This window comes from Athene cunicularia (assembly GCF_003259725.1).
Source record: "Athene cunicularia isolate RWA chromosome 2 unlocalized genomic scaffold, athCun1 chr2_part1, whole genome shotgun sequence".
Lineage (NCBI taxonomy): Eukaryota > Metazoa > Chordata > Aves > Strigiformes > Strigidae > Athene > Athene cunicularia.
Genome location: NW_020799095.1, coordinates 42,851,295 through 42,877,637, shown reverse-complemented (window position 1 = coordinate 42,877,637; position 26,343 = coordinate 42,851,295). Strand labels below are relative to the sequence as shown.

The 26,343-nt window shown below is 36.8% G+C and overlaps 1 protein-coding gene across 1 annotated transcript in view; it reads right to left on the bottom strand.

The window, feature by feature from the left end:
- Positions 1-26,343, bottom strand: part of PTPRN2 (protein tyrosine phosphatase, receptor type N2) — a 616,207-nt gene that overhangs the window by 486,542 nt on the left and 103,322 nt on the right. The window contains exon 3 of the mRNA XM_026843491.1: positions 20,697-20,810. Within this exon, the coding sequence (XP_026699292.1) occupies positions 20,697-20,810 (114 nt within the window). The remainder of the gene's footprint in view (positions 1-20,696; positions 20,811-26,343) is intronic.

The following is a 26,343-nucleotide window of genomic DNA, read 5'->3' as shown; positions in this document are numbered from 1 at the left end:
CAATCAAGTCTCAGCCAATTAGTTAGCAACATATAAATATTATTTCTAAAAAATATGTGCAAACATATTACAACATTAGGCAAACCAAAACTCTTTATACTGCCAGTTTTATAACTGAAAATGAGACTTTCAAAATAATTCTGAATATCTATATCCTGAATTTTTAAAAATACTCAGACTGGAGACCATGTTCCACAAGTCATAACATACACAAGTCATTGGTAAAGCCTGTTACTTAAAGAGCACCACTATTGGGCAGCATTGTTGAAACCAACATTGTCTAATTAAGCAGCAGCAACCTGACAGAAATGTCTTCACTACTGCTTCAGCCTCAAACATTTAGAGAACCTCATGTTGGATGGTAACATAAATACAGGAAGTTCTGTGGCAAGGATGAATTGTTGTCAATACACTGACATTAGCAGGCACTTTTGATCTTCTACGACTAAACATTATTAAACGCTTAGTTTAATACACTGAACAAATTTTACTGCTATAAGTGGTAATATCAAGATACCAGATGAAGGAAATACATAAAAGAAAAGTAATGAGGCTGCAGTATTGAATTTTCACCATTAAAATCTCCAGATAAGTTATCAGTTTTCTCCTGGACTTTCAATGGAAGGAAAAATCAGCCAGAAACCTCAGGCATAAGCTACTGATTTCCCTTCACCAATCATTTGGAAAGTACAGGAGCGATTGAACTGGGAAAAATGCCTTTGTATGTATCAGACTTGAGGTATCTAATATTCTTGCCTAAAGCTGTATGTTCAAGCCTTGACAGAGTGAATTGTATCACCTTTTCCCCATCTCCATAGGGATCCTACCATAGCAAAATTGCTGTCTATATACTGACCCACATTGCTTCATAGTTTCCATATACTGTGCTGGTGCTCTTTAAGGGTCCATCTGTTGTCTCAACTTGTAGGTTCTCCAGAAGCTGTCTGTAGGGATTCTATACTGTAGTAACCAAAACCAAGTCCACAAGTAAAGCTTGTAAGCACTACAATAAAACCACGGAGTTTGGCTAAAAGAATCACAATTCTGTGTTTTGGAATTTATTTAATTTTGCACTCACAGGGGTTGTTTTTTTTTTTAAAAAAAGAATCTGCTTAATCTGCATGTACACAAGAAGTCTGCTTCACTTCTCAGAACTGTGTTCACCACAGAAATAGAAGTACTATAAAGATATAGATACTTAATAAGTAATTAACTTTATCCATCCTTGAATATAAAAAGGACTTAAAAAAATGCTGTTCTTAGGAGCAAGCCAACCTCAATCTAAATCAGTAGCCCTGCATCATGTATCACCTTGTGAAACTCAGAGGTCATCTATTTGATGGCAGACAGCTTTTTACATTTTTTTTTTCCCCACTGTTTTTTCTATATTGTTTTTTAAACAGCCTCTCCTTTATTCTTTCTTTTTATATTTAACACAGAAAAGCCTATTTTGTTTCATGCAGAGGAAGAAAATACCCTTACTGTAGCAATCAATGTAATTATCCTGTTATCCTACATTTGGGTATTTACATTCCTCTCCAGAATTAATTCAAGTAACCTTTGTTACTGTATCAACAGCCCTTACATCAAAGTGGAAGAAAGAGACCTATTTATTTATTTATTTATTTATTTCAAAATCAGATCTGTGGTCCCAGTTGGTGAAACTGAAGAGCAGAGTAACAGTTCTTCATCACATTTTGGAATGTGTTTTGACCTGCAAGTTATTGCCAATATTGTGAGTGTCAGCACTCAAGTGACAAAAATAGCAGCAATATCTTTTTATTGATACTGTATTCACTTTATACCCCAATGTTAAATTTACAGTTTTCCCTAGAGAACTGGTATCATATTCACATCCCCATCATTACAGCCGTATGAGGACCGCTCTTTAGAGCCAGTATCAATCACACCATATGTTGTCCTGAAAAGCAGATAGAGCAAACAGGTCACTTTACCCTGTGACCTGGAGAATTAGCGTTTAATTATGAAAACAGGCTCCGCCTCCTTTATTTTCAATTCTGCAATAGCACAAAAGAGGTCATAAATATTAATAAATTACCACTTTTACCTACTCTGTGCTTTCTCCTCACCCTCCCTCCAATTCTTTTGATACTGATTCTTTCAACAGTACAGAGAGATTTTATTTCTGTCCTGAAGCCGTACCTCCTCTAGCTTTTGATCCAATGGTGGCCATCTCCCAGCAAGCACTAGGTCACTTGTAAATGCCTTTTTAAAGTCAATTCTGTTTTATAATGCCCAAGGCAAACAGCTATCAAAGCAGCTTTCTTCACCTCTGTCCCATTATGCTAAAACCAGCTTGGTGAGAATGGAAGGCTTAAACTTCACATAAACCCAGCAAGCACACAACAAAGAAGACAAACTCAAAGAACACTGAAGGGTTCAGATCCCTGTGCCACTACTGATTTCCTGTAAAATCTCAGCTAATCACTAAGTTCCATGACCAAAAACATATTTAAGTATCTTATATAGGTAGGAGATTTGCCACCGAAATCAATGGAAATATAAACATTTACATATCTCTGTGAACCTGACCCTTTAGTCCTTCCATGTCCCATCTGTAAAATGAGGATAATGTTAATTCTTTATCTCCCAGAGATAGAGAACACAAATACTGAAAATTAAAAGCTGCTCATTTTTCGCTCTAATAGAAAAACAAACAAAACTCCACTTTAAATAGGAGAAAGTCTTAAAATTGGAGAAGGGGGGGAAACATAGATGGATTCAGTGATGTGTTAATCTTAAACGTAAACCGTCTCAGATATAAAGGAAGGATTCTAACTTCAACAGTGACTTTATTTTACTCTTGCCTTTCTGGACTATGCTGCCCTGAATCCCTGCTACAGAGGCAGGCAGTATATAATACAGCAGATGCTGAACCTTTTAAGTCTTTGACAGTTATGATTTTTTAATAAATTGTAACATTATACCCAACCACTCTGTTTCATGTTTATGCTGCCTCATTTAGATGAACCTGCTTCTTCAACAGGAACACAGAAGCAAAATAGTGAAACTAATTCCATTTCACATTATTCGCGTGGCAAAGTTTTTAGGAGATCCTGGAACATTTTTTAAATCTCTCAGAATAAGGGAGAGAGACTCTTAACACTTCGCCTCAACCCAAAGATATACCCAGGTGTCTTCTATCACGATGTTCATGCTCTCCTGTGGACATCATCAAGTGAATTGATGCCACCTTCTCTATCTTTTCTCTTAGCAGAATTGACAGAGTATGCCAGCAGTGAGTCCTGTTCTTCAGTGAGCTCTGCTTCTTCAAAAGTTTATAGGACAAAAGTCTGATGAAAATACTTTAGAAGAGCAACTATAACCATTTATGCTTACAACAGGCAGCCAGCTTTCTAGAGAGTTAGTGGATAACCCAAAACTGTCTTAAAGAGGCATACTGTCCAAAATCACACCCCATAGGAATGATCGTAAATGGAATATAGATAGAGAAGACACAGCAAGCCCAGATCCTGCTAGCTGTTTTGGGGCATAATCTAGAGTACGCTGGCACACTTTTTCTGGTGGGATCACAACACTGCTTTCTGCTAATATTAGACTTCTAACAAAATTCTCTCTAAGCACCAGCCTGTTCACTGCTTCTATACAGAAAGAAAAAAACAATATATATATAGAAAAAGGGAAAAAATCCTTTTTGTGTGTGTGTGTGGTAAAACCCTTTTTTTTTTTTTCTGTAGTAATGAAAATTCACATTAGAACGTTAAAAATGAAACTTGACCCCAGAGATAGCAATGGGAGCCAACAGCAGCATTTCTATGCAGCCAAAATTTGATACTAATTAACAGCAATGTAAGAAATTAAAGGGTAAATGGACCTATTAGATTATCTACTAAGTGTACTGTCCATAAAGAAACAGTTTGTCTAACAGTCAAATGATGTATCATATGGCATAGTCACTCTGAATCCCAAAATTGTCCATCTTTAGAGGCTGTGGCATTTCTCAGTGAAAAATAAGCCAAGACACAGATTTCAAGGCAGATGGAATACAGCTTCCAGGAACGCAGTTTGCAAAAGATTAAGGGACAAATAATTGGGTACTTTCCACAGCTGGGTCAAAGTTAATCTTGTGGTTCCAAAACAGGATTTGAAATGGATCCATGAAGATTCGGTTTTGCTCTTAAACTTTCCTGTTTCCACAACGTCATCATTTCAGCAAAATGGGTTCATTTGTTTCCCTCTCCAAACAAGAAGGTGCTGATGTTTTCTATTTCCATTAAAAGCACAAAACACATGGTATATGAAAAAATCATAATAAGAATCAGTGGTGATACAGCCAAAGTAAGAAAACAGAAAATACCATGGAACTGTCTATGTGATAGCCTGAAAATTAAGAATGGGACTGTGGCCTGTTACTGTGAAAAACCTAAAGCAAGCCTCATATGTAACTATTACTAGCATGCATATCATCACTTACAAATCTGACTTTGAGAAATCAGTTAGCTTCATTTATTAAGAAAACAAACCTTTACTACTGGTAGGAAAAAAAAAAAACCCACAAAACAACACAACAACACAACCCACACCATAAAAATACGAGCTCCAGGTTTCATTTATGCCATACTGCAGTAATTAGAATTAAGAAGGTGTTCTCTAGTGGAGCAGGCAGGGGAGTAGTGTGCTCTGCCTCGGCTCTGGCACCAGTTCAATGTTGGTCCTTGAAAATGCAGAACTTTAACTGTGGCTCTACTTCAGAGTAACTCAGGCTCCTCTGAAGGATGCCAAGGGGTGTTCACAACGAGCTTAGGAAGCCCTGGCCAAAAGAAGAAAGTATTAACTATTGTAGAAGCTATTTTAATGAAAAAAAAAAAGTGCTATATCATTTTCTTGAGAGAACTCAACAGTCATTATGAATAATAAGAATTTTTTTACTTGAGGAAAGGCAATATTAAAAATAAAAGGTTCTAATATTCATAGACACTTTCAGAAACAGGCTGAATCTCAGTGATCTACAAAGGACTTTTCAGGGAACACTAGCTGCAATTATTGCTCATCTTTCCTTCTATTTCATCATAGGTGATGGCTTCTTTGCTTTAACATTAGTATTTTAGCTGCTTCTACATATTACAAATAGTTTTTCCTTAGTAATAGTGAAGTCCCTAAACCACTGAGTGTCAGAAGTCATACAAATGAAAAGCTTATTCTACATTTGCTCAGTATCTTACACTCCTTCCTTATATCCCTAAATATCTGCTACCAATCACTGTCAGAGGAGGACATTCAGCTAGATGAATCATCTGGGTGAGCTAATACTGTACTACTACATCATTTACCAGCCCAGACCAATGGGTTTTTACACCTATCCAGACTTGCTAGCTGGTTAAAACACGGGAACAAATGTAAAAATTCAAAATGTTGTTTTGCTGCCATGGGGTAATAACAATAAAAGCTTATTTTGGATAAAGCTCATCTGCAACGAAAAACAGCTACATGATGGGACTGTGCTTTTTGCATCTTCCAAGTATCTTCTGACAAAGTTTTCACTCCGCTTTGCCAATACATGAAAACAAGTTGGATTCTATTCTGCACCCTGTGTGAAGTATGGAAGCAAACCAGAAATGAGTCATTCAAGCACCTCAAAGACTCTTTGAACAGTCCTACTGCAGGTCAAGTTCACAACGCTCAATATTAGAAACACTGGATATAATGGTGGACAAGTGAAGCAAACAGCCAAGGTCCCAATGACCTTTCATCTTCAACTTGTAAACAAAGCAAATAGATACAGAGGTTAATGAAAATGATTACCGAGGTTGAGTTGAGAATGTAATTTTCACAATTCTAAAGCTATGAATTACAAAATAATTACTGTCACAAAGAGCCATGTAACCTTAACTGGTGGTGTATAAAGCTAATCCCGAATGGAATGAATAGACATAACTCACTCACTGTACATGGTCCAACCACAGTATAACCACTGATACAAGTTAGCTTCCTTCCAGCACTGCAGCCTATAAACATACACACACTGTGTGTACATACACAATGACTGACTTTTTATTGCATATCTCAGCAAAAGAAACCTGAGTAATTCTGCAGCCTGGAGATGAAGGATCCACTTCAATTTGATCTAAAGTTCCTTAACTTATTATAGGAGCTGTAAAGTTAAGATTTCACAAATCTTAAAGAATGTAAGCATCACTTGTGCAACAACGGACTGTGCTTAACATGAGAACTAAACTTAGAAATACTGAACATAAATCCTTTAATTGGTGTCCTAGCAAAGCAGAAAAGGAGACTGATTGTTGATTATTCTCTTTATAGCTCTGATTCAACCACAGATCAATAATTTTTCTTTCAAAAGTAGACACAGACACCTGATCAATCCTCCAAAAATTGAAAGAGCACATGAAAAATATAAGATTCATTATTCAAAATATTAAGTAATAATACAGCAAGCACCACCAGGAAGAAAATTCTAAGTTCATATTACCGTTTATAACAGGGATAATAGCCTCAGGATATTTTCTCCCATCTCAGGGCTGGTGATGCTACTCTCAGGGTTCCTGTATTTTGTTTAAATTCTGCTTTGTGGGATTCAATGTCCTGCAGTGCAAAAATCAATATGCATGCTCTACCTGCTGCTCACTCTTTATGGCACTGCTAAAGTTGCAGCATATATGCAGAGTGATGTTGGATGTTTTGGAAAGCCTTATAAAAGGTTTCACCTGGTTTCTGACATCATGCCTTATTTTTACACCTAGAATTACCTATAAAAGCAACTCACCAACTTAGCTAAGTACATTGTCAGAGGACATACAGTCAGCTAATCAGATCTTTATGTAGATACATTTGTGAAATCATTTATGCAGGTAAAACACTTAAAAGAGAAATCGGGTTAAAACCTTAAAAATAATATCCATGAAAATAAATAAAGACAAGCTATTACATTTATACCTTGTTCTTAATGCATACACTGTGCCATTAGTCTTGGGTAGCAGAATAACAAAAAGTCATATTGATTTAATAATATGCTGCTTCCCAGAACAAATATCGTAACATTTCTGCAATTAGTTTCATTGTAAAGGAAGACCTTGTTAGCCTATTGCTCAGTCATCCATGTGGGAAACCAAGAGACTCTTAATTCTTGCCCTTTGATCTCTCAAGCCCTAGATGGCTGTACTGTTGTAAAACTGAGTCTGGAAAAGCTAGTTCACCCAAGCCTTTCAATGTGTTAGCACAAATCCTCTGGAAAGTAAGTACATTTATGGGGGTTTTTCAAGCATGCTTTGATTTCACAATCCTAGACTTGTACTTCTTAGCATTTTTCTTACATTTTTTTTTTAATCCTTGAAGAAGAAAAATGAAAATAAAGAGAAACATCTCAAAATGCTCCTGTATGACAAAATGTAGAAAATCAATGCCATTTCCTTCTCAGCATCACGCACCCTCAGCTGCAGCTTGCTCAGTAAAACAGCAGGGAGGTGAAAGCCTCTAAAACGGCAGGTTGTATTATAAAAATTGATGCTTTCAGTAGCCTTAGCAAAGAGTGACTAACACAGAAACAGAAATTGGTGCTGTATTTTGAAATTAATGAAATAGTAACAAATAAGGACATTACAGACCTACATTCTTTGTAAGAGGGAAAATATTGTCATTTGACTATTCCAACAGATCTGTTACCACAGTGTTTATGAAATGTATAAAGTAACAACAGCTATTCTACCCCCTCCCCCCAAAGGCAAATATTCTGAAAGATCCAAGTCAATCTACTGCATAGTTTTAAAATATAGTTTAAAGGAAAATGGAAAACGATACTGTGTGACATGGAGTCGCTAGAAAATAAGAGACATGTAAATAGGTTTACCTTGTCCCTAGTATAAAGTGGTGAAGTATAAAATAACAGAAATTTTAAGATTACAAGAATATTCTCAAAGCTCAAAAACTACCTTCCAGGGAAAACAAGTTCACACCCTCAGTTGTCAGGCAAGGACCTGCCAAACTGAAGTTTAAGATAAATCAAGGATCTATTCTAGCATGAGTTGCACAAAGGAGTTTATGCCAAAATAACACAGTGGGATTAGAAACCGCCTGAGTGCCTGCTATTCAACAAAGGTCAGAATTTAAGCACTGATTAGTTTATGCTGCTACACGGATAACTGATGAGTACCCAGAGGATTTCAGGAAAATAATTAAAATGTTGAAAAAGTATGGGCCAGGGCAAACTGCAGTAAAGTTGATTTTTATTTTTTTTTTCCAGTGACCTTGGCACTGGGAATTTGAAATTGTTTCTAGAGTTCTGTTCAGTCTGTATAGGACTATTAAAGCTATACCAGAAGCTACTTATCCTTAAAGTACAACTCAATTCCTCTAGACACCTCTCCACAGAGCCTGGAACATGGCTGAACTTAAATATTGCATTCAGTGAGACACCAAGGACAGAATTCATGTGACGAAATGAAACAGCAGAGGTAATCAGCCACAGACTCCCTAGTCAATAGAGAGCTAAGCAATACGGGCAGTGAAATCTAGGATATGATTCACTTCATCCTGCAGTTTTCTGAAATTACACAGATGAATCACACCCTAAAAGCACCTGTTCCTCTACCATTTAAGACAGACTCAGTAGAAAGAGGCTGTAGAGTCATGGCTCTGTCAGATGGATGCCATCTACACAATCAGAGCACACATTTTCAGTTTAGCAACAGCAGAATCAACCCAGGGTGGTAAAGGGCTTGAAGCCCCATCTTGGGACTCACTGTCATTAAGAATGGGATGGGACAGGATGTGGGGGTAAATGAAGGGGTGAAGGATTAGCAGTTTTACAAGTGTGCAACCCCTTAAATATTTCTGAGTCAAGATGTCCCCCCACAGAGCAAATTTAATCCTCCTGTCAACAAATTTGTTGAGAGCAACTGAAATAACATTTCCATCCATATTATATGTGCTGGCATTACTAGAATGTGGATCAGCTGCCTACAGTTTAAGCAAATGCATAAGGAAAAAGATCTGCTTCTTCAAGAGGAGATAGTAAACTTGTGCTAGAGCTTTGATTAGCTGCTGGCCTAAGAATAAGAGATGAATGACATCTCTTCCCAAAATTCAAAGGAGAAAAATTAGTCACAAGGAACCCAGGATGAGGTGAAGGTCAGAGTCCCAGACAGAAGATTGAAGAACAGACTAACAGAGAGAAGGGGCAAGGTCACATGCAAGAATTAACAAAGAGATATTTGCACGTGGTTTTAGGTTACCAGTCCCTAGGGAGAAAACTAGAGTCGATTTTATAAACAATAGGACACTAGTTTTAGGACCAATGTTTGTATGTTCACCTATTTTTATATACTAATTTTGATAGTGAAGCTATGTCTTTAAGACAACCCAGTATGATGCCAGTAATGCTTTACTATCAATGCTTGGTTAAGCCTTCACACATGTTTGTTAGCATAATGCAGGAAGAAAACGTCTTGGTTCCTAAAGCAGATGAATGCAGTAGTAAAGATGAAACAATGAAATTATTCAGAAATATCTCAGCAGAATATGTAAGTGATCAATTTTATTTAAAATCTTACCAAAACAAGAAGTGGGATTTCTTATATACTAAGTGCTAAAGATGAGCACTTAATTAGACTGTCAAATCTAGGAGGACCAGAAGTAGATTAAACTTTGGATACTTATACATAGAGATCAGACACTGCAGTGCAAAGGAAAGATTAGATGATCATGACTAATCTAAGTTTTAATTAAAATTTAAAAGCAGACAGGTTTTGCACTGCCCACAAGGGAGAAAAACCTGAGTTCCATCGAGATGGGTTCAAGGCTATTTTTCTCATTTCTGAATTGAATTTGGTATCCAGTCTTTCCAATGTTATTCTCAGTTTAAATAATTTCACATTTTAAGCAACTTACACTGAGGGCCACATTCCATTTTTATTTATTGACTGGTAGAATTACCTTACAGGTTAATAAGATGGTTGTAAGAAGTTTTCAGTGTCAACTGACATTTTAATTTTAAATTTAAATTCAGTATATTGCGCTCTGAACATTCACTGCCCTCCACTCAAGTCTGCAGGCAATGTCCGAACAAAGTTCACTTTGATGGAAGAAGAGAGAATACTTTATCATCATCTCTCCCACACATATGTAAACACATGCTAATTCCCAATATTGCAGAGAGTTTCCAATGGAGATTGGTGGTAATATTGCATCTATAACTCAAAACACAAGATAATGCATTTTCCTTCCTATACTGGGCTGATTGACTTACTCATGATGATTTCATTAGGTGGTGAGTTTAACCCTTCTTCTATTTATAAATTGTTTCCAATACATTTCTGACTTCTTGAAAAGTATTCATTATTCATAAATATTTTATGAAGTGTTTAGGTGAACAATTTTAAACTTAATGAATTTTTTAATCTATGTTTCCTTTTCCACTGGCAGTGACTAGTCCAAGTCACATAGAACTGACCTTAGCAAATATTTTCAGTGTATGGTGATACTTATTAAAGCTAGTATACATAGAGATTTTTTCTGAAATGAGGATAAACATAATAAGACTATCAGGTTAGAAATTTATGGATTATGATTATCAAATATTGTTTGAAGGGTCTAAGTATTATTCTTCAAACAGGAAAAGTGCAAACCTTTCAAATTTTGCTTTTTTTAGAGGAGAAACTACAGGAGATACTAGGAGGAGACAGAGGGGAAGAGGCCCAAGGCACCACTTACCACAAGTATATTGCACCAACCCTTCTCCTAGATAAGAAGAGTTTGCTGGCACTCCACAAATACACTGTATGGAAAAAGAGCTTGTAGGAGCAGCAAGAAAGCTGGAGGAGATGGAGGGGATAGGAGTTTGACAGTGGAGATGCTGTCCAGCAACTACCCCAGCAAAAAGTGAAGCCAAGGTTCAGGAGGGCTCTGTATGCCAAGTGACCAGCTCAGGTCTCTGCACAGGCATGAACTGCCAGTGTGCATGTTCTGTGCAGGGTCAAGGACAAGTGGGTAACAGCAGGAAGGCCCCATGGAGGCACTTCCAGATAGCATTTGGGGGGCACAAAAAGTAGGAGATGAAAGAACATGTCTTTTTGGTTTGGAATTATATCTTGCTTATATAATTACACCGCTGCTCAAATGGGAAAGCAGGAATTTTACAGAGAACAGACCTATCTCATGAAAAGTTGCAAAGAGAAAAGGTACGTGGATGAAAAAAATAACTGATATTTTGATCATCTAGAGTTTTATTTTAGGAGGGTTTTTTTTTACATTGTTTTGCAGTATTGGCTAGTATTAAATGCCTCTAACATCGTGAATAGGATAGTAGCTGGATGCCTGCTAAAACCTACTAATTATAAAGAGAATGAAAAGCTCAATTACACTATATTGTACATCATGAACAATAACATTATCAGAAATGAATGTAGTTCGGTTAGTGTCTACCTGGAAAGACCTATTTTCATTTGCTTACTCTCCTGCTACTAAGGAAGGGATAGAGGAGGGAAAAAAAGCATCTGTATCAAATGCATAAGCAACTCTCAGAACAATGGAGAAAAATAATGCTCCCCCATTTAGTACTTACTTAAATTCAAAAAATGGTTTATGAAAGAGTTAATATGGCCTAATGACTGCCTCTTGGCTTGCTTTCCTAACATACTAAAAAATAATAAAATAGAAGTGATTCTAGTAGCCCATGTTGGGCTACATTAGGAGAACAGGCAGCAATTCAAAAGAGAGTATTACCCTCCTCTATTCAGCAGCAGCATGGCCACATCTAGATTACTTTGTCCATATTTTGACCCAATTTCTTGAAATGGGGTTCAGTAAAGAAATTGAGACACTGGAGAAAATCCAACAGAGAGTTACCAAGCTGGCTGAGTCATATGACCAGTATGAAGAGATGGCACAGGAACACGCTTTTGTATTGTCAAGAAGTAGTTATGGGTGGACCTTAGACACCACCAATGCAGCCTACAGCAACATGGAGGGTAGTTGAAAAGACAAGAGTCAAATTCATCCTACTTTTGGCTGATAATAAAACAAGGGACAAAATCCACAAGTTGTAATTTGGAAGGATTAAGTTGGATGTGGCAAGAAACTCTTCTCTCAGGTGCTAGCCATACAGGTCAAAATTTGGGTAAAACACAAAGGGGTTTTGGGTAAAACGCAAAGGGTTTTAAAATTCCATTCCTTGGAGGTTTTCAAGATTCAAGTAGGCAATCTGATATAGTTTCCAGTTGTCCTGCTGTTAGCCAGAGACTGAACTAGATAACCTCCAGAGGTCCATCTAACCAGCAATTCCGTGATTCCTCTAAGCACTTGTATATCAATTATTTGACTTGCAGTTGTTAAACCTTTCACATAAGGACAACATCAAATGAAATTATATGGTAGCATACACTAGTAATTTATCATAAAGTTTTTCACTATGGACAGATACATAACATTGCATATTGGTCATCTACCATGAAGGACACAAACTAACAGCTCATGAAAAATACCCTGCCAGAAGAACTCACCTTGCAAATATACCAATAAATGGCAACACAATAGTTCCTTGAAGACAGAGGAAAAGAAAATCTTTTGCAAAGTACATTTTGGTTGGAATATCTCAGAAAATGCACACTTCCTGGAAACTCAGGAAATTGAGTAGGCAAGACATCATACAAGCTGCAGCCGGTTTCAAGTTGTGTGACTGGGCTTGTATAGAAACAGATATGGGTCTCATCTATGACTATGTGTGACCTTCCTTCCATTCCTTTACTTCCACAACTAACATAACCTTTTGTTCACCATGGTTGTTTCTTAACATTCAATTACAGCAAAGATATTCCAATGCGTTACTATCCAGGGACTTACTGCGAGAAAAAAACAAAAACAAAAACAAAAACAACACCACCACAGAACATGGTTAAATAAAGCTCAGTGATTATGGAATTAAATTCTTGGCTAAGGCTAACTCATCTTTATCATTTTTTGATAATTTTATATTTTTAACATTTTAATTGTGCCATCCATTAAGTCCATCAGTGTGATGGTATCTATAAGTAGCCCTCTCAAGGGCCAGATCTGGGATGCTGACTCAAATCAGTTGCTGCTTGGCAGCTGGCTGGCGCCTGATGGAGCAAAAAGTTTACAGTCCCTCTCCCTCCATCCATTGCCTTTTCAGTCAGTTCCTATTGTTATAAAAAAAAAAAAGGTTTGTCGTCACCCTGAACCCATGTGTCTTAAGTACAATCTTCTCATCTCAGAATAGCATCCATGCTATCCCCTTGTACCATAAGCTATCCACCAGCCTGACATCACACCCCCTGCACTTCTCTTCTGTACCTGTGGCTTCTCTCCATGTGTCTCAGATAGTCTTTTTGTACTGTCAGCTGGATAAAACACAGGCCAGCTCCCAAATATATAAATTATGCATTGGCTGTAACATATGTATGCAAGAACCAGCTGCTTCTCAACAAACGGGTAACAGCTGATTTTACCCCAGCAGTGACACTAATGCCCTTTTGCTCCTCTACATAGCTAGTGATTTTCCAGAAAAACTTTTCATTTATTGCACATTAAAAGCTCAAGTCTGGTCAAATAGTGTTTAAATGGGACAGATTAAAAACTACTAGAAGGGAGAGTGATAGATGGACAGAGAGTACTTTCATCTCTAATAGCACTTTTTTATCAGACAAAGTAATAGAAGAATGAATATGAAGGAGCATCTAAAGACTCATCACAGCTTTCTAGGAATGTATCAAAATAGAGGATGCTCCAACAGGAATTTTGCCTCTTCACAAAAGTAAGTGGAACTATAAAAAACTAAAAGGAACAAAAAAGCAAGTTTCTAAAATCTTGCAGACTCAGCAGCCCTACATTTTCTTTCTGAGTCAGAGGTTTGGGTTTTGTGGTAGCTCACCAGTAAAATAAAGAAAATCTATTATCTGATCACGCTAAAGAAATGTGAAAATACCGCATTCAAAAAAACCCACACAAACCCCAAAATGGGGTAAATAAATTTAAAAAAAGTAAAAAAAAAAAAAGAAAAAAGTAGTTTAATAGCTATATGTTTGACATATGTTAAGTCAAACAGAGGAAGAATATTCAAAGCCTTCCTAAAAGACTGGAGACACTTTAGTTAAATATGCAGTGCAGGTCTGTGCAATGCTTAATTAGAAACCAGACTGCAATAGAAATAAAAGACTAAAAATGGGGAAAATGTCCTTTTTGCAATTTTAAGACTGTGAGAAGCTGCAAAAGAGAAACTGAGCAATGGACGAGCATTGGAGCGAAAGCACAATTTTATTATCATGAACTGCACTGTCTATCCATGACCACATGCCTATGTACAGGCAAAATAAAACAGAAGGAGCCAGTTGTGAAATACAGTGAGTATATGCTAAGAATTAGCATGAAAGAAAACACACGTGGAATTAAAAAGATTTAATGTCATCCAGCCTTTGCAGGAAACTGCTACATTTGTCAGAAGCATTCTGACAAAGCCATGACATAAAGAATGAAAACATCTTAAGTGAAAAAAGTGTGTGTGTGTGTGTGTGTGTGTGTGTGTGTGTACATGTGTGTGTGTACATGTGCATTTTCTCTATAGCAAAGGGGAAAAAAACTTTTGTGGGAGTTCATAGTGATTAACTAAAACAAAGTAAATCTTCAATCGTACCATGGTGTACTGTGAGGGACACTATCTACCTATTGAGGTTTTATGAATAAGATTAAAATCCTGATTTTGAAAGGTAAGCCTAAATGTTTCAGAATTTAGAGTACCTATTATAAAACTAGAAATATGTCAAACACTGTGTCATTAAGAGTTGATATCTTAAAAGATCATGACATCATGTAGATGAGAGATAAAAGCTGTAGATAAGGAAATGCAATGAATATAGAAAAGGAAAACATAACCCCTAGTAATAAATAAGGAAGAAAACACCAGTAATGCAATTAAAAAAACCAGTCTTGAATATGTAAATGTACTGTAATTATAGATTAATGGTACAAAATGGCATAATTAGTTTCAATATGCTATATTGTCACTCACAGTTTCCAAAAGTAGCTTTATTAGAGAATACAGCAGTTAAGGAAGTAACCTCATGCTTGAATTGATATTTGCTGACACTCCAAGTGTGGGAACAACTGATAATGAACTACAATTTGACTGCTGCAATGGTTAAGTGTTTTAAAAATATATTATGTACCCATATCAGTTCAAGCCCACTGTATGACCAGTCCAATAGTCCTGTGGAAGGTGTTATTTTTTTAAAAGAATGATCTAAGAGACTAAGAATGAAGTTCAGAGCCACATGTGACATCATTAACAGGGCAGCATGTTAATGAATAACCCAAATACAAAGACTTTCTGCTATTGAGCTGTTGCTCAGTCTAATGCTGAAAGGGCAGCGGCCACCCAGAGGAAGCCTGGCAAGCTGCCTCAGTGAAGTCCAGTGGAAACAAGAAGAGACATCTTTAGCTTCTTCCACAGAAGGAGGAAACAGAGGCAGTCTCCAAATTTCAAAGATCATAAAAGAGAACAAACTGTGGAAGAGCCAGCACAGAGAGCTTCATGGAAAAGACCAAGCATTAATGCAGACGTAAAAATCTATGAGGTGCCACAGAGATCTTCAAAACAAAGGAGGCAAGGCAGGAATTGATTGACAGCCTTTGATATTTGCATTATATTACCACTAATTTCTATGTTTCCTTTAGAAGAAAAGTTGTAAAGATATCTGGGCCACAAAGAATTTGATACATCCTGATCCCAGTCGGCAATTGTCACTGCTAGTTGACAGAAACATGACACAAAGGAGACATGCAGACCTTTTCTCCTTTCTATCAAACATATTAGTTAATGTGTTATTTTATCAAAAACACAAGTAAAAGCTCTGATTGATCATTCTTTGTAAACAAAAGAAATATAATGCTATTGGGATGAGATGCATGTCTGCCAAAAAAGCAATATTCAAATGATACAAAATCAAAAAGCTTTACACAACAGTGTTGTGGATGCAGATAAAATTATATATAAAAAAGTTTTCTTCTGTACTTTCTAATCTTTTCCACAATCACAGAATCTGCTTTGCTCCTATTTTTCTAATGCCAATACATTCTTCATAAATACCAATATACTGAAAACAACATTTTCCACAAATGTCTTATATGGCAAAGAGCAAGCCAATGCCCTATCAGATTATGTCTGGTAAGCGGAGCAGCCGTACAACGAACCAAATAGAAAAAAAATCTATATTTTTTTATTCTGTACTGTGCAACATACAGGTGTTCAAAAAAGGATTCCAAAGTATATTCTTTCTGCTGCTTTATAAATAAAACTTTCTGTTTTTTCTGAAATTCATTCTTAGTTTTCTGAAGTTCTATTTAGGTCTTTGAATAAGAAAATACATCAGTGGTGCTTTAGCACTTAAAAAAGGCAAGAATTTTTTGCAACCTCTTCAGTGCATTGTTGTCCATTGAGTCAAAAAGTTAAAGCAGCGTGACAGTGATACCAGGAGAAGGTAAATATGTCCACTCCTGGCTGACTTCCTCCAGTGTAGCATGTCATGGGGTTTATGCTTCAATTCCTGGCTTCAGCAGCCATCTAGGAGAAGAATTTGTTCCATACACAGATGTCTGGAGCAAGCTGATGCCTGGTAAAACTGATGTAAATGCACTGTTCTTTTCAAGTTTTTTTTTTTTTTTTTTTTTTTTTTCCTGAAGGCCAAAAGAAGTGTTTGCCTTCCTTTATATCAATATTTGAATTTAAAGAAAAATCTTTCACTACCTCTCCTAGTTTCAGCCTTCTATATACCTCCATAATGATGTGATAATCACCTTGCAAATATGTGCAAGAACTGCATTATTCCTTTTAAGTTTATTTCAAAACTGAGCTTATAAAGGTTCACTTTCAAGTCCGTTAGCTTCATTGCAGTAACGAATGATACTTTGCCTTGAAAAATAGTCTGACTGAAATATTTAGCAACTCTTTCAAGACTCACAAGCTGCATGTGGCAAGTCACATTCATTTCAATTTTCAAGTTAACTGATTGTAAATCATTTTGGTTTTTAAAATAAATTTGCTGAAAAAGTATAAAATTATTTCTAGCAGTTATATTAATCACCTTATGCTTAAGTGGTTAGAATTAATTTAACACAAATATTGTTTTCTCCCTGTCAAGAACTTCCTGAGTTGCAAGGAAAACAACCAAGAGGAAAAAAGTGATATTTTTTTTCAAATAGTCTGTAAATCTGTTGCCTATTTCCACAGCCCATGAGCTCCTTTTCTAATACACAGTGTCCTGTCAAACTGTGCTGCAAACAGTGTCCACAGGGCATACAGCAAACACAAAAACATGACTCTGGCTCAGGAGAACCATACACCAACCAAGCACATAACGCTGAGAAGGTATGAACGCTGTGAAATGCTTCTGTATCTTCCTTACATTTTTTTTCCCTGAACAGGCCCAGTGGCCACTCCCAGAGGCAGAATCTTAAGTAAGGTGGGCATTTGTTGTGACCCTGAGCAAATACCCTTGTCCTGATGTCTTTATGGAAGTATGTCCTCCAGGCTCCATCTCTGAGCTTTTTTGTCAAGTAATGCTCATTGCTATGGCAGCTGCACTTCCACAGAGTTAGTACCATGTTATTAGCTACTCTGAATACTGGTTAGAAACTATTCTGTGAAACAAATGTAAATCCCTCTTGGAGTAAGCCAGTTGAGAAATACTACTGTTCTCTTTTATTATTCCTTATACTGATATTTCAAGTACTAGTTATGCATTCATGTTTGAATTATCGTGTACCATGATTAGTCCTTCTGTTTCACTTTCTATGTTTCTAGTCTTAATGGTCGACCATTAGTGTGAAACTTTCCAGAATCTTGCTAAGAAACTTAGTGATGCAGTCATTTACCTTCATGCTAATATTGCTGGGACAAGAAGAAAACAAAATATTTTATAATCTATTTAATCCATTTAAGTAAAAAAAGTATCTTGTACATTTTAGCTCAAACAGGGAAGTGCCTAGATGATTTATCATTCTTGGTATATTCCAAGAAGTATCTTCTTCCAAGTTGGACAAGAGAATGCAGAAGACCATCCACACAGATAAGTATTTTCATTTCCTGCAGTCACTACTCATTACAGAATCACAGAATCATCTAGGTTGGAAAAGACCTTGAAGATCATACAGTCCAACCATTGACATAACACTGACAGTTCCCAACTACACCAGATCCCTCAGTGCTGTGTCAACCTGACTCTTAAACACCTCCAGGGATGGGGACTCCACCACCTCCCTGGGCAGCCCATTCCAACACCTAACAACCCCTTCTGGAAAGAAATAATTCCTAATATCCAGTCTAAACCTTCCCTGGTGCAACTTGAGGCCATTCCCTCTTGTCCTATTGCTTGTTACTTCATTAAAGAGACTCATCCCCAGCTCTCTGCAGCCTCCTTTCAGGTCGTTGTAGAGGGTGATGAGGTCTCCCCTCAGCCTCCTCTTCAGACATTCACCCCTCTGTGCTGATAGATGAAGGAAATAAGACCCCTGAAAAATGAAGCCCTTTCTTGAGGTTACTGACACATTTCTGTGGTCTTAACAATGTCTTGTTTATCTATACTGTAGAAATAGTCATGATGTTTTGCACACGATTTGCAGAACACCACCATTAACTGTGCAAGTGACCATCACAGCCAGAAAACATGACCTAAGGGCTGGATGTATTACACCTAATAGCACTAGCAAACATCAGAGTCTTCTCTGAGAAACCAGATGTCAGTAATCCATTAATCTGATAGTCCATATTCATTCTACTCCTTCCATATTTCTTTCCTAACTAAACACTTCAGAATTTGCCAAGGATACTGAGAGTTTAAAAAAAAAAAAAAAAAAAAAAAGTTATTTTATTACATCAATCATTTGAACAAGAGCATTCTAACATTCTATTATCTTTTAAAGATATATTTAAGATTCTCTTCACTAGGATACCCACAGGCCACAGAAACTGCTTGCAAAAGTTTTACATCAGTTCAAAGCATATACACATTCATGTATACACCTCGAAATGTCATTAGTCAGAAAAGATAAAAGCAAGAGTGCTTTCATTCTCCACCATCGTTTCAGTCTGTGTTCCTTGTCATTCTCTTGCTATGAAAAAGTATGAGACAAGTACAAATTTCAATACCCAAGTTTCCTTAAAAGAAGCATACCATAATTTACTGCAACAGATATATCCAGCGAGGTGGGCTGCTGATAACAGAGATCCTAGGAAGGGTTAGTTTATTGATCAGAGAAGCAATTAGTAGGGGGAGGTCACATTAATTCAGTTGAACTAACCTAAAATCTTATGTTAGTCAGGGAGATGGAGACAGGTAAGCATCTTTTCTGATAGCCTGGAGTACCCCATCAGCCTCTACATGTGCCCCTCGAGAAGGGCATGAGTCTCCTGCAGGTCTTTCACTCTGACATCCTCATGGAGGAAGCTTTACATAGGACTCATCACCGATATTCAGGCAATGTAAATGACTGCTGGCTGTCCGTGCAATGATCAATTTAGATAATTTAGTGTCTTGCTGTGATGAATTCCCCCCCTCTTCACTATATTCAAACAGAGAGCAGATACTAGCTTTTCCACTCATACAATGTTGTCTTGATAAAACAGTACTTTCATAAATTTGCTTGCATAACCTAGCCTTTAGAAAATGACAAGAGACACAAGTACTATTCACATGTAACTGTTAATCAGCTGGGAGTTACTACAATCAAGTTTTGCTGAGTTTGCTTCATTTGGATGGACTGCTGGACAGGAAATAAATCCCTGGAAATGTTTTGAATCCTCATAAATCAGCAGTTTCCAAACTAGAAGTCCAGCCTCTAAGTATACTCACGAACTTCCAAGTAATCAATTTTTTCTCATAATTAAACCAATGTTAATGCTAATACAATATTACTTGTTTTTTGTAATTGAGGTTTTGTAACTGGAAAATATTTAGGAATTATACATACACACAGAGATGATGCAAGTGCAAAATTAACCATTCCAACAAGCTTATTGAAACAATTTAGATTACAAAAATTTCTTGATCCTGTGGCTGTCTACAGTAGAGGTTTATTTCATGTAATAGTACCTAAAAAGGTTTTTCACCTTATTGGCTTTCATTTTACCCATGTTTTGGTTTGCTAGTTCAAGTTATGCCATTCAGAAGCTAGAACATCCTTTCCAGCTTTGGAAAGAGCACAGAGATTAACTTCAGAAAGCTGAATAAAAATTAAAAGGAACAGAACTGATGCAGCTTGTAGTGAAATCAGATCAGTTCTACTTACCTGAACTCATGAGAAAGTTAAGAACTGTTTCTACCTAACTGGAAGTTGTGTGTTTTCTGCCTATGCACACTGAAATATGCTGTGGTGCAAAAGTATACATGGCGAATTATTTTTCTTTCCAACTGATGTATGTATCTGACACCAGCATTCATAGATGCTCAAATTTTATTGTATAGTGTGTCAGTCACAGACATGGACTATGTAGGGAGGAAGCATCTCTCCTGAAATTACTTCACCAACTCCTTATTGCAGATTCAGTGAGTCAGAAGGCTTTTTACTTTTATAAAGTCTGTACTACCTGGTCTGAGACACACCGTGTTTGAAAACTTCTGAAGACATCACCTCAGAGGGAGAACAAAATAATTGTAACCCTCAGTGCAACTAACCCTACTCCAGAGTTTTTACTCTACCTCTGTGTGAGAGCTTCTCCAGGATGATCCTTAGTCGCTGAAGAACAGGGGGTGAAATGTCATATTTATAGATGTCTGTGACTGGTACTCGCTGACATCTCCCAAATATTCCATCTGCAGGAGAGAGAAAAAGAAAAGGAAAAATACACATTTCGTTTTCTGAGAGGAAGAAATGTGTGATGAGATGCACGTTTCCAGTGTATCCTAATTATATACTGAAGGAACCTTTTAAAAGACACTTTAAAAAGCTATCAAAGGACTACTGAAGTCATGAGACAGTGTATTTTTTATAAAAATAAATAAATACTGGAAAGAATATTAGCTGGAGGAAGATTCTATTGTACAAGTTATGCATACAGTTTATTTTATAATTTCAGACTTCTGCCTCACAAATCTTTTGATGTAAGACTTCTTTACTGACAATTCCATGGGAAAAAAAAAAAAATCCTAATGTTCAGGGCCTACTATCTTGCAGATGAAAAGTGCAGCATCCAGAAATATAAATATTAATTTACAGAAACTATGAGGATTTGCTGAAACATTTTTAATGCAGGAGATGTGTGTTAGGCATTGGTAAATGAGAACTGAATCCATAATGGCTAGTAAAGGCTCATTTCAAGAAGTACCCTCTAATGAATGCAATAAAAGAAAGCTGCTCACAGAACAATGAGATATTAATGTGGCCTAATTTATTTAGCTCCATTCCATTTGTCTAAAATGACAGACTCTTCTCATCAATGTCTTTTCAAATCACACCTTCTAATTAATTTAGCTTCTTATTAGTCTTTATTTAGAGAATTGTTCATTTTGAGACAAGCTTCCTGTGTATGTGTGGGAGGAACAGGGAGTTCAAACATTCAAATTACCTTTCTCTCTTTCACACAAAAGACTAATTCAGGGCCTAGGTGCTTCACATACAATCTGACCATCTGCAATTCTAGGCCTCTGAGAAAGAAAGTGGTTTCATTTATTGTTCAAAACAGTTCTCTTCTATATAGTGATCCAAAGGAAGCAATTTAAAAGCAACAAGTTTAATTAGCAAAATATTCTACTACAGTACTAGTTTTAACACAGTAATTACTTCTCTGATATTACATCTATGCTCAAAAAGGATAGCTACATCAGATTAGCAGAAAATAACTGCAAGTATTAATTTGCAACGTCCATTACTTTCTCTGCTACTTCACAGGGCGAAAAGACTACAAATGGGAACTACTGGCCCAGCTGTTCACTAAACACAAATAATGGCATAAAAGAAAATAAACCAATCCAGGATGCAAAAAAAGGGCATCATTAGCCTTCACCGTTAAACACAAATACCTCATTAAAATTAGCCAACTTTTTCTTTGCCTTTACAATCCTCCTGTCACTTACAACTGCCAAATTAAGTTAATCCAAATTAAAAATTTACCTCCGAGTCTAATTTTATTATTGAAAACTAGGCTTAATTTAGAAAACCCTTACAGAGATCTGGTTTGGTTTTCTGACATATAATGTATAAAGCAGCCTAACAGCAGATTAAAATATTCATCTCCATTTAAAGAACTGTTGCAGTCAGAAATAAGCAAAGTATATAAATACCAGTCACTTGTAAATGGATGGATAACAGGAATAAATAAGGTCCTGATTCAGAAAGGAACAGAAGAATATTTCAGTGTTGAAGAACAAGATGGTTCAAAATGAAACATAACTTGAAATAGACAGCTCTGCTTTGGAATACCCCAATTACCAGCTACAATTAGGACAAAATCTGTGTTTATATAAGCAACCATTATTCCATGATTTTTTTAAAGATAACATACTTTAAACATAATTATAATCTTATTTCAGAGTCCAAAAAAGCATATACATTTAGAAAGAATTAGGTTTTTATATTATCATTTAACAATACCTCCATGGATGCAAAAGCTAATTCACTCACAGTCCCTGAAAGAGACCTAACCTTTTTTCCTAAACCCAGAGTTTTCAGAAATCTTTAGCCTACTGCCTTTGAATAGAACAAAACCTATTTAAATTCTAAAATTAACAATTAGCACATAAGCCTGAGCTGCATTATGCAATCTATCCAAGAACACAGACTGGTTAGGGGGAAACTGCTAGTTACTTTGGCTTTTGTACTTGAAATATGGGCATAATACGCTTTGAAGAGGTTGCATCACAAATAGTGCTCTGCTCTGTTAAATGCAGTACTAGGAGAGTGGAGAAGGAGTAGTATGCCCCGAGGAGCGGTTGGCAAATACCATCTCTAAAATACAGAGGGTCTTTATAGTGGGGATTACAGTTGGACTGTAGTTGTGCAAATAGTGGATTTTATAGTTGAGTTCAGTAGCTTTTTTTAAAAAAAGTAGGAATTTTCCTAGGTTGCTCTATTTGTTCGAGGGTTGGTTTTTTTTTTGGTTAGGGTTGGCTTGTTTGGTGTTCTTTTTAATTTTTATTTGATTACAACATTTCTGTGGCAAGATTTAAAACCTAAAAAATATAATTAAGTTTGAGCATTCAATTTTCAGGGCACTTTTTAATTAAACCTTCTTAAAATAACATAGATTGTGTAAAAAAAAAAAAAAAAAAAAGTAAAAGTTACTTCTCTTTTCCTTTCCAAGAAATCTCTGGCAGATGTGGCTAAAATTCACAAAGGGCTTTGGTCCAGAACAAATCTCATTTTCACTTAAATTACAGATAATGTTTAAAAACTGTCCAGCTTAGTCTGCCATGAACTATCTGAAAACACTATATTCTTTACAGTAAGTAAATACATGGTGTGTCTTTCCAGACCAGATGCACCAACCTCCAGCACAGGGAAATGTGGGGTTGTAGTGCATTGGTGGCTGAGCACCCAAATGTCCTCTAACAGCCTCCAACAAGCAGATTGCTCAAAGTTGTCATGAAGCAAAAAGGAAAATGGAAAATCTCCCAAATTTTACAGTAAAAGTCATACAGCAGAGGATGTTCAAAGCATGAGTGATGCTTTAATAACTGCCATACACTGTATGCCTATAGCCCTTAAGAGTGTGTTCATACTGAACTTTGATTAAAATTGTATTCTGAGAAGGAATGTAATATGCAGAAGACATCTGCTCTTTACACATGCCCAGAGTGAGGGAAGGCTGAGACAACCGATCAATATACACATATGGTTGCTATTAAAGTGCTATCATTTGCTAACCGTTAGCCAAAAGTAGTATCTGAAATTTCCATACTAATATCTTATAAGTTATACTTAGACCTGGGAACATCTGCGTTAACAGCATGGTAATGTTGACTTTTAGATGGCTTCTACATTTGTTTCCAGAGAAGAGACTAAATCAGAAGAATAATATACTCAAGGAGACAGTGAGATGCTGCTTTATGTATTTGGCTGTTTTGCTAATAGGTTTAATATTTGAGGAAAAATTCAAGCCTAAATTTTTACAAGCTTTTATTTAAATTCTGAAATGTTGACACATATATATTATGAAGTTAGATGCTAAGATTTAAAGACACAAATTTAATGTAATGCAGGTGCCAAATAAGATCTCAAATAGTGGCAAAAGAACATCTTTTATTAGAGACAACACCCTGGAGCATGGTGCGTGTATTTAGACTGAATATTTATCAATGTCTAGCAAAAAAATTACAACTGATAGATTAAACTGTGAACAAGTCAAAACACAAGTTTTGGAAGGGTCATTTTTGAGAGAGGTTTCGAAGCAAATGGAAAACTCCCATCTTAAATCATTATTATTGCCCATTTGCCATGAATTGGTGGATATTTATGACCTCTATTACTTACTAAGGAAGCACCATATTACATGCATGACATCGAGTTACTGAATTATGTAAAAGGGAAGCACAAAAAACTATCATTTTGAAACAGTTTTGAAGAGCTGATTGCACCAGCATGTTCACTTGGTAAGGCAGACGCATCATGTGCTTAAGAGATGCTAAACATTCTTTGGAAACTTGCACTGAGTGACCACCTTCACCTTGAAGGCAAGACTATTTATGCGCAGCTGATTCATTCAATTCTTTTTAAGTAGTGTTTTCTAAAACAAAACAAAACAAAACAAAACACAGTACATAATAAACTGTCCTTGGCTAGAGAAATATATCCCATGCTGGAACCACTAAGTATGGCTAATCTGACAATTGAAACTAAAACATGTACAAGACTTAGTACATCTTTGAATAATACCAGCAAAAATAGAATGAGTTCTTTGTTGAGTGTATTCTGCTACTGAGCAAAGCTATGAGGACTGGTAGAGACGCTGGAGTTCATCTGCAAGCTGATGAAAGCTTGATAACTGTAAATTGAAAGATCATGTTCTGCAGTAATTAATTATTTAGGTCTACATGCAGTGAAATTTTCACACGGCGCTGACAAGTGACCTTTGCAAAGTAGCCTTCAAGCAGATGCTCTGAAGCACCCAGTTCTTAAGCTCTTCAAACTTCCTGCAGCAGTTGGAAAGCAAGGTGGCTCTCAAGACAGTGACAGTATTTGCATACTGTTGACGAATGCATCAGCTTCCTTGTCCTAATTACCTGGCAAATCTTAAAAAATTATAATGTAGAGCTTTGTATAAAACGTTAAGTTTTGCCTCATATTGCACGGACTGTGCTTCGTTCCTGTGTTGTAAACAAGAAAGTTCATAACTAGATGGTGCATCAAATGGCACCTGCTGCCACCTTTGACTATCGTGTGCTACTGCAGTTAATCAGAGAACTTCCTCTAATGTTCCTGCAGAGTTTTCAGTGGGCATCATTCTTCAGCAACTTAACCTTCTGTAAGAAAAAGATTCTTTCTTCTCACTCAATACAGACATTACTTCACACTCCTTCCCCCACTATTAGTTTAAGGTGCTGTAAGGTCCAAGAGTAATCCAGGACTAATGAAAAGGCCAGTGCTTGATGTCTTATAACCCAAGGTTAGAGCCTGAGTTGCCTGCTGGAAAGATTAAATAGTTTTCCAGTGGGAAGCATAATATTTACATCTCAAAAGTCTCATGATACAAGACCCTCAAGGTCACAGATGTTAAATGTTTTGGAAAGTATGAAGGAGGTTGTTAAACTATTGTACTCTTCTCTTCCTGCTATTTCTCTCCAGTAAGGTGTTTGTTTTCAAGATCCTTTTCCAAAATAAAAAAACCAAAAAAAATATTAAATGTTGCACTGCCTTGAAGAGGGCATTAAGCTGCATACCAGGCGACTTATCTCAGAAGACACAGTCCACAAACCCACATTCAACATTTACAAGCAAGCTCTTCCGCAAACAGCATATTTTTAATATTCCATTTATGAAAAAAAGATTTGTTCATAATTTATACCTCTACTTTTAAATTCTCTTTAAAAGTGAGGTGGATCTCCTACAGATAGAGCAACAGTGGCTTCTACAGTGTCATTTCTCATGCAATGTTTTGAAAATATTACTCCAACGCTTTCAAAAACAGCACACGCTTACAAGTCTCACTGCAGCAGTTCGTCAGAAAAACTGCTGCTCACAACAACGCTTAACTGCGCACCACGGAGAACGCCGCCTGCCGAGGGGGCAACGTGCCCACGGTAAACTTCGCACCTCCCTCCCCCGTGTTATGCCGCTCGCGGGCGGGCAGCCTCCGCTCCCGGCAGCCTCCCTCCGCTCCCGGCAGCCTCCGCTCCCGGCAGCCTCCGCTCC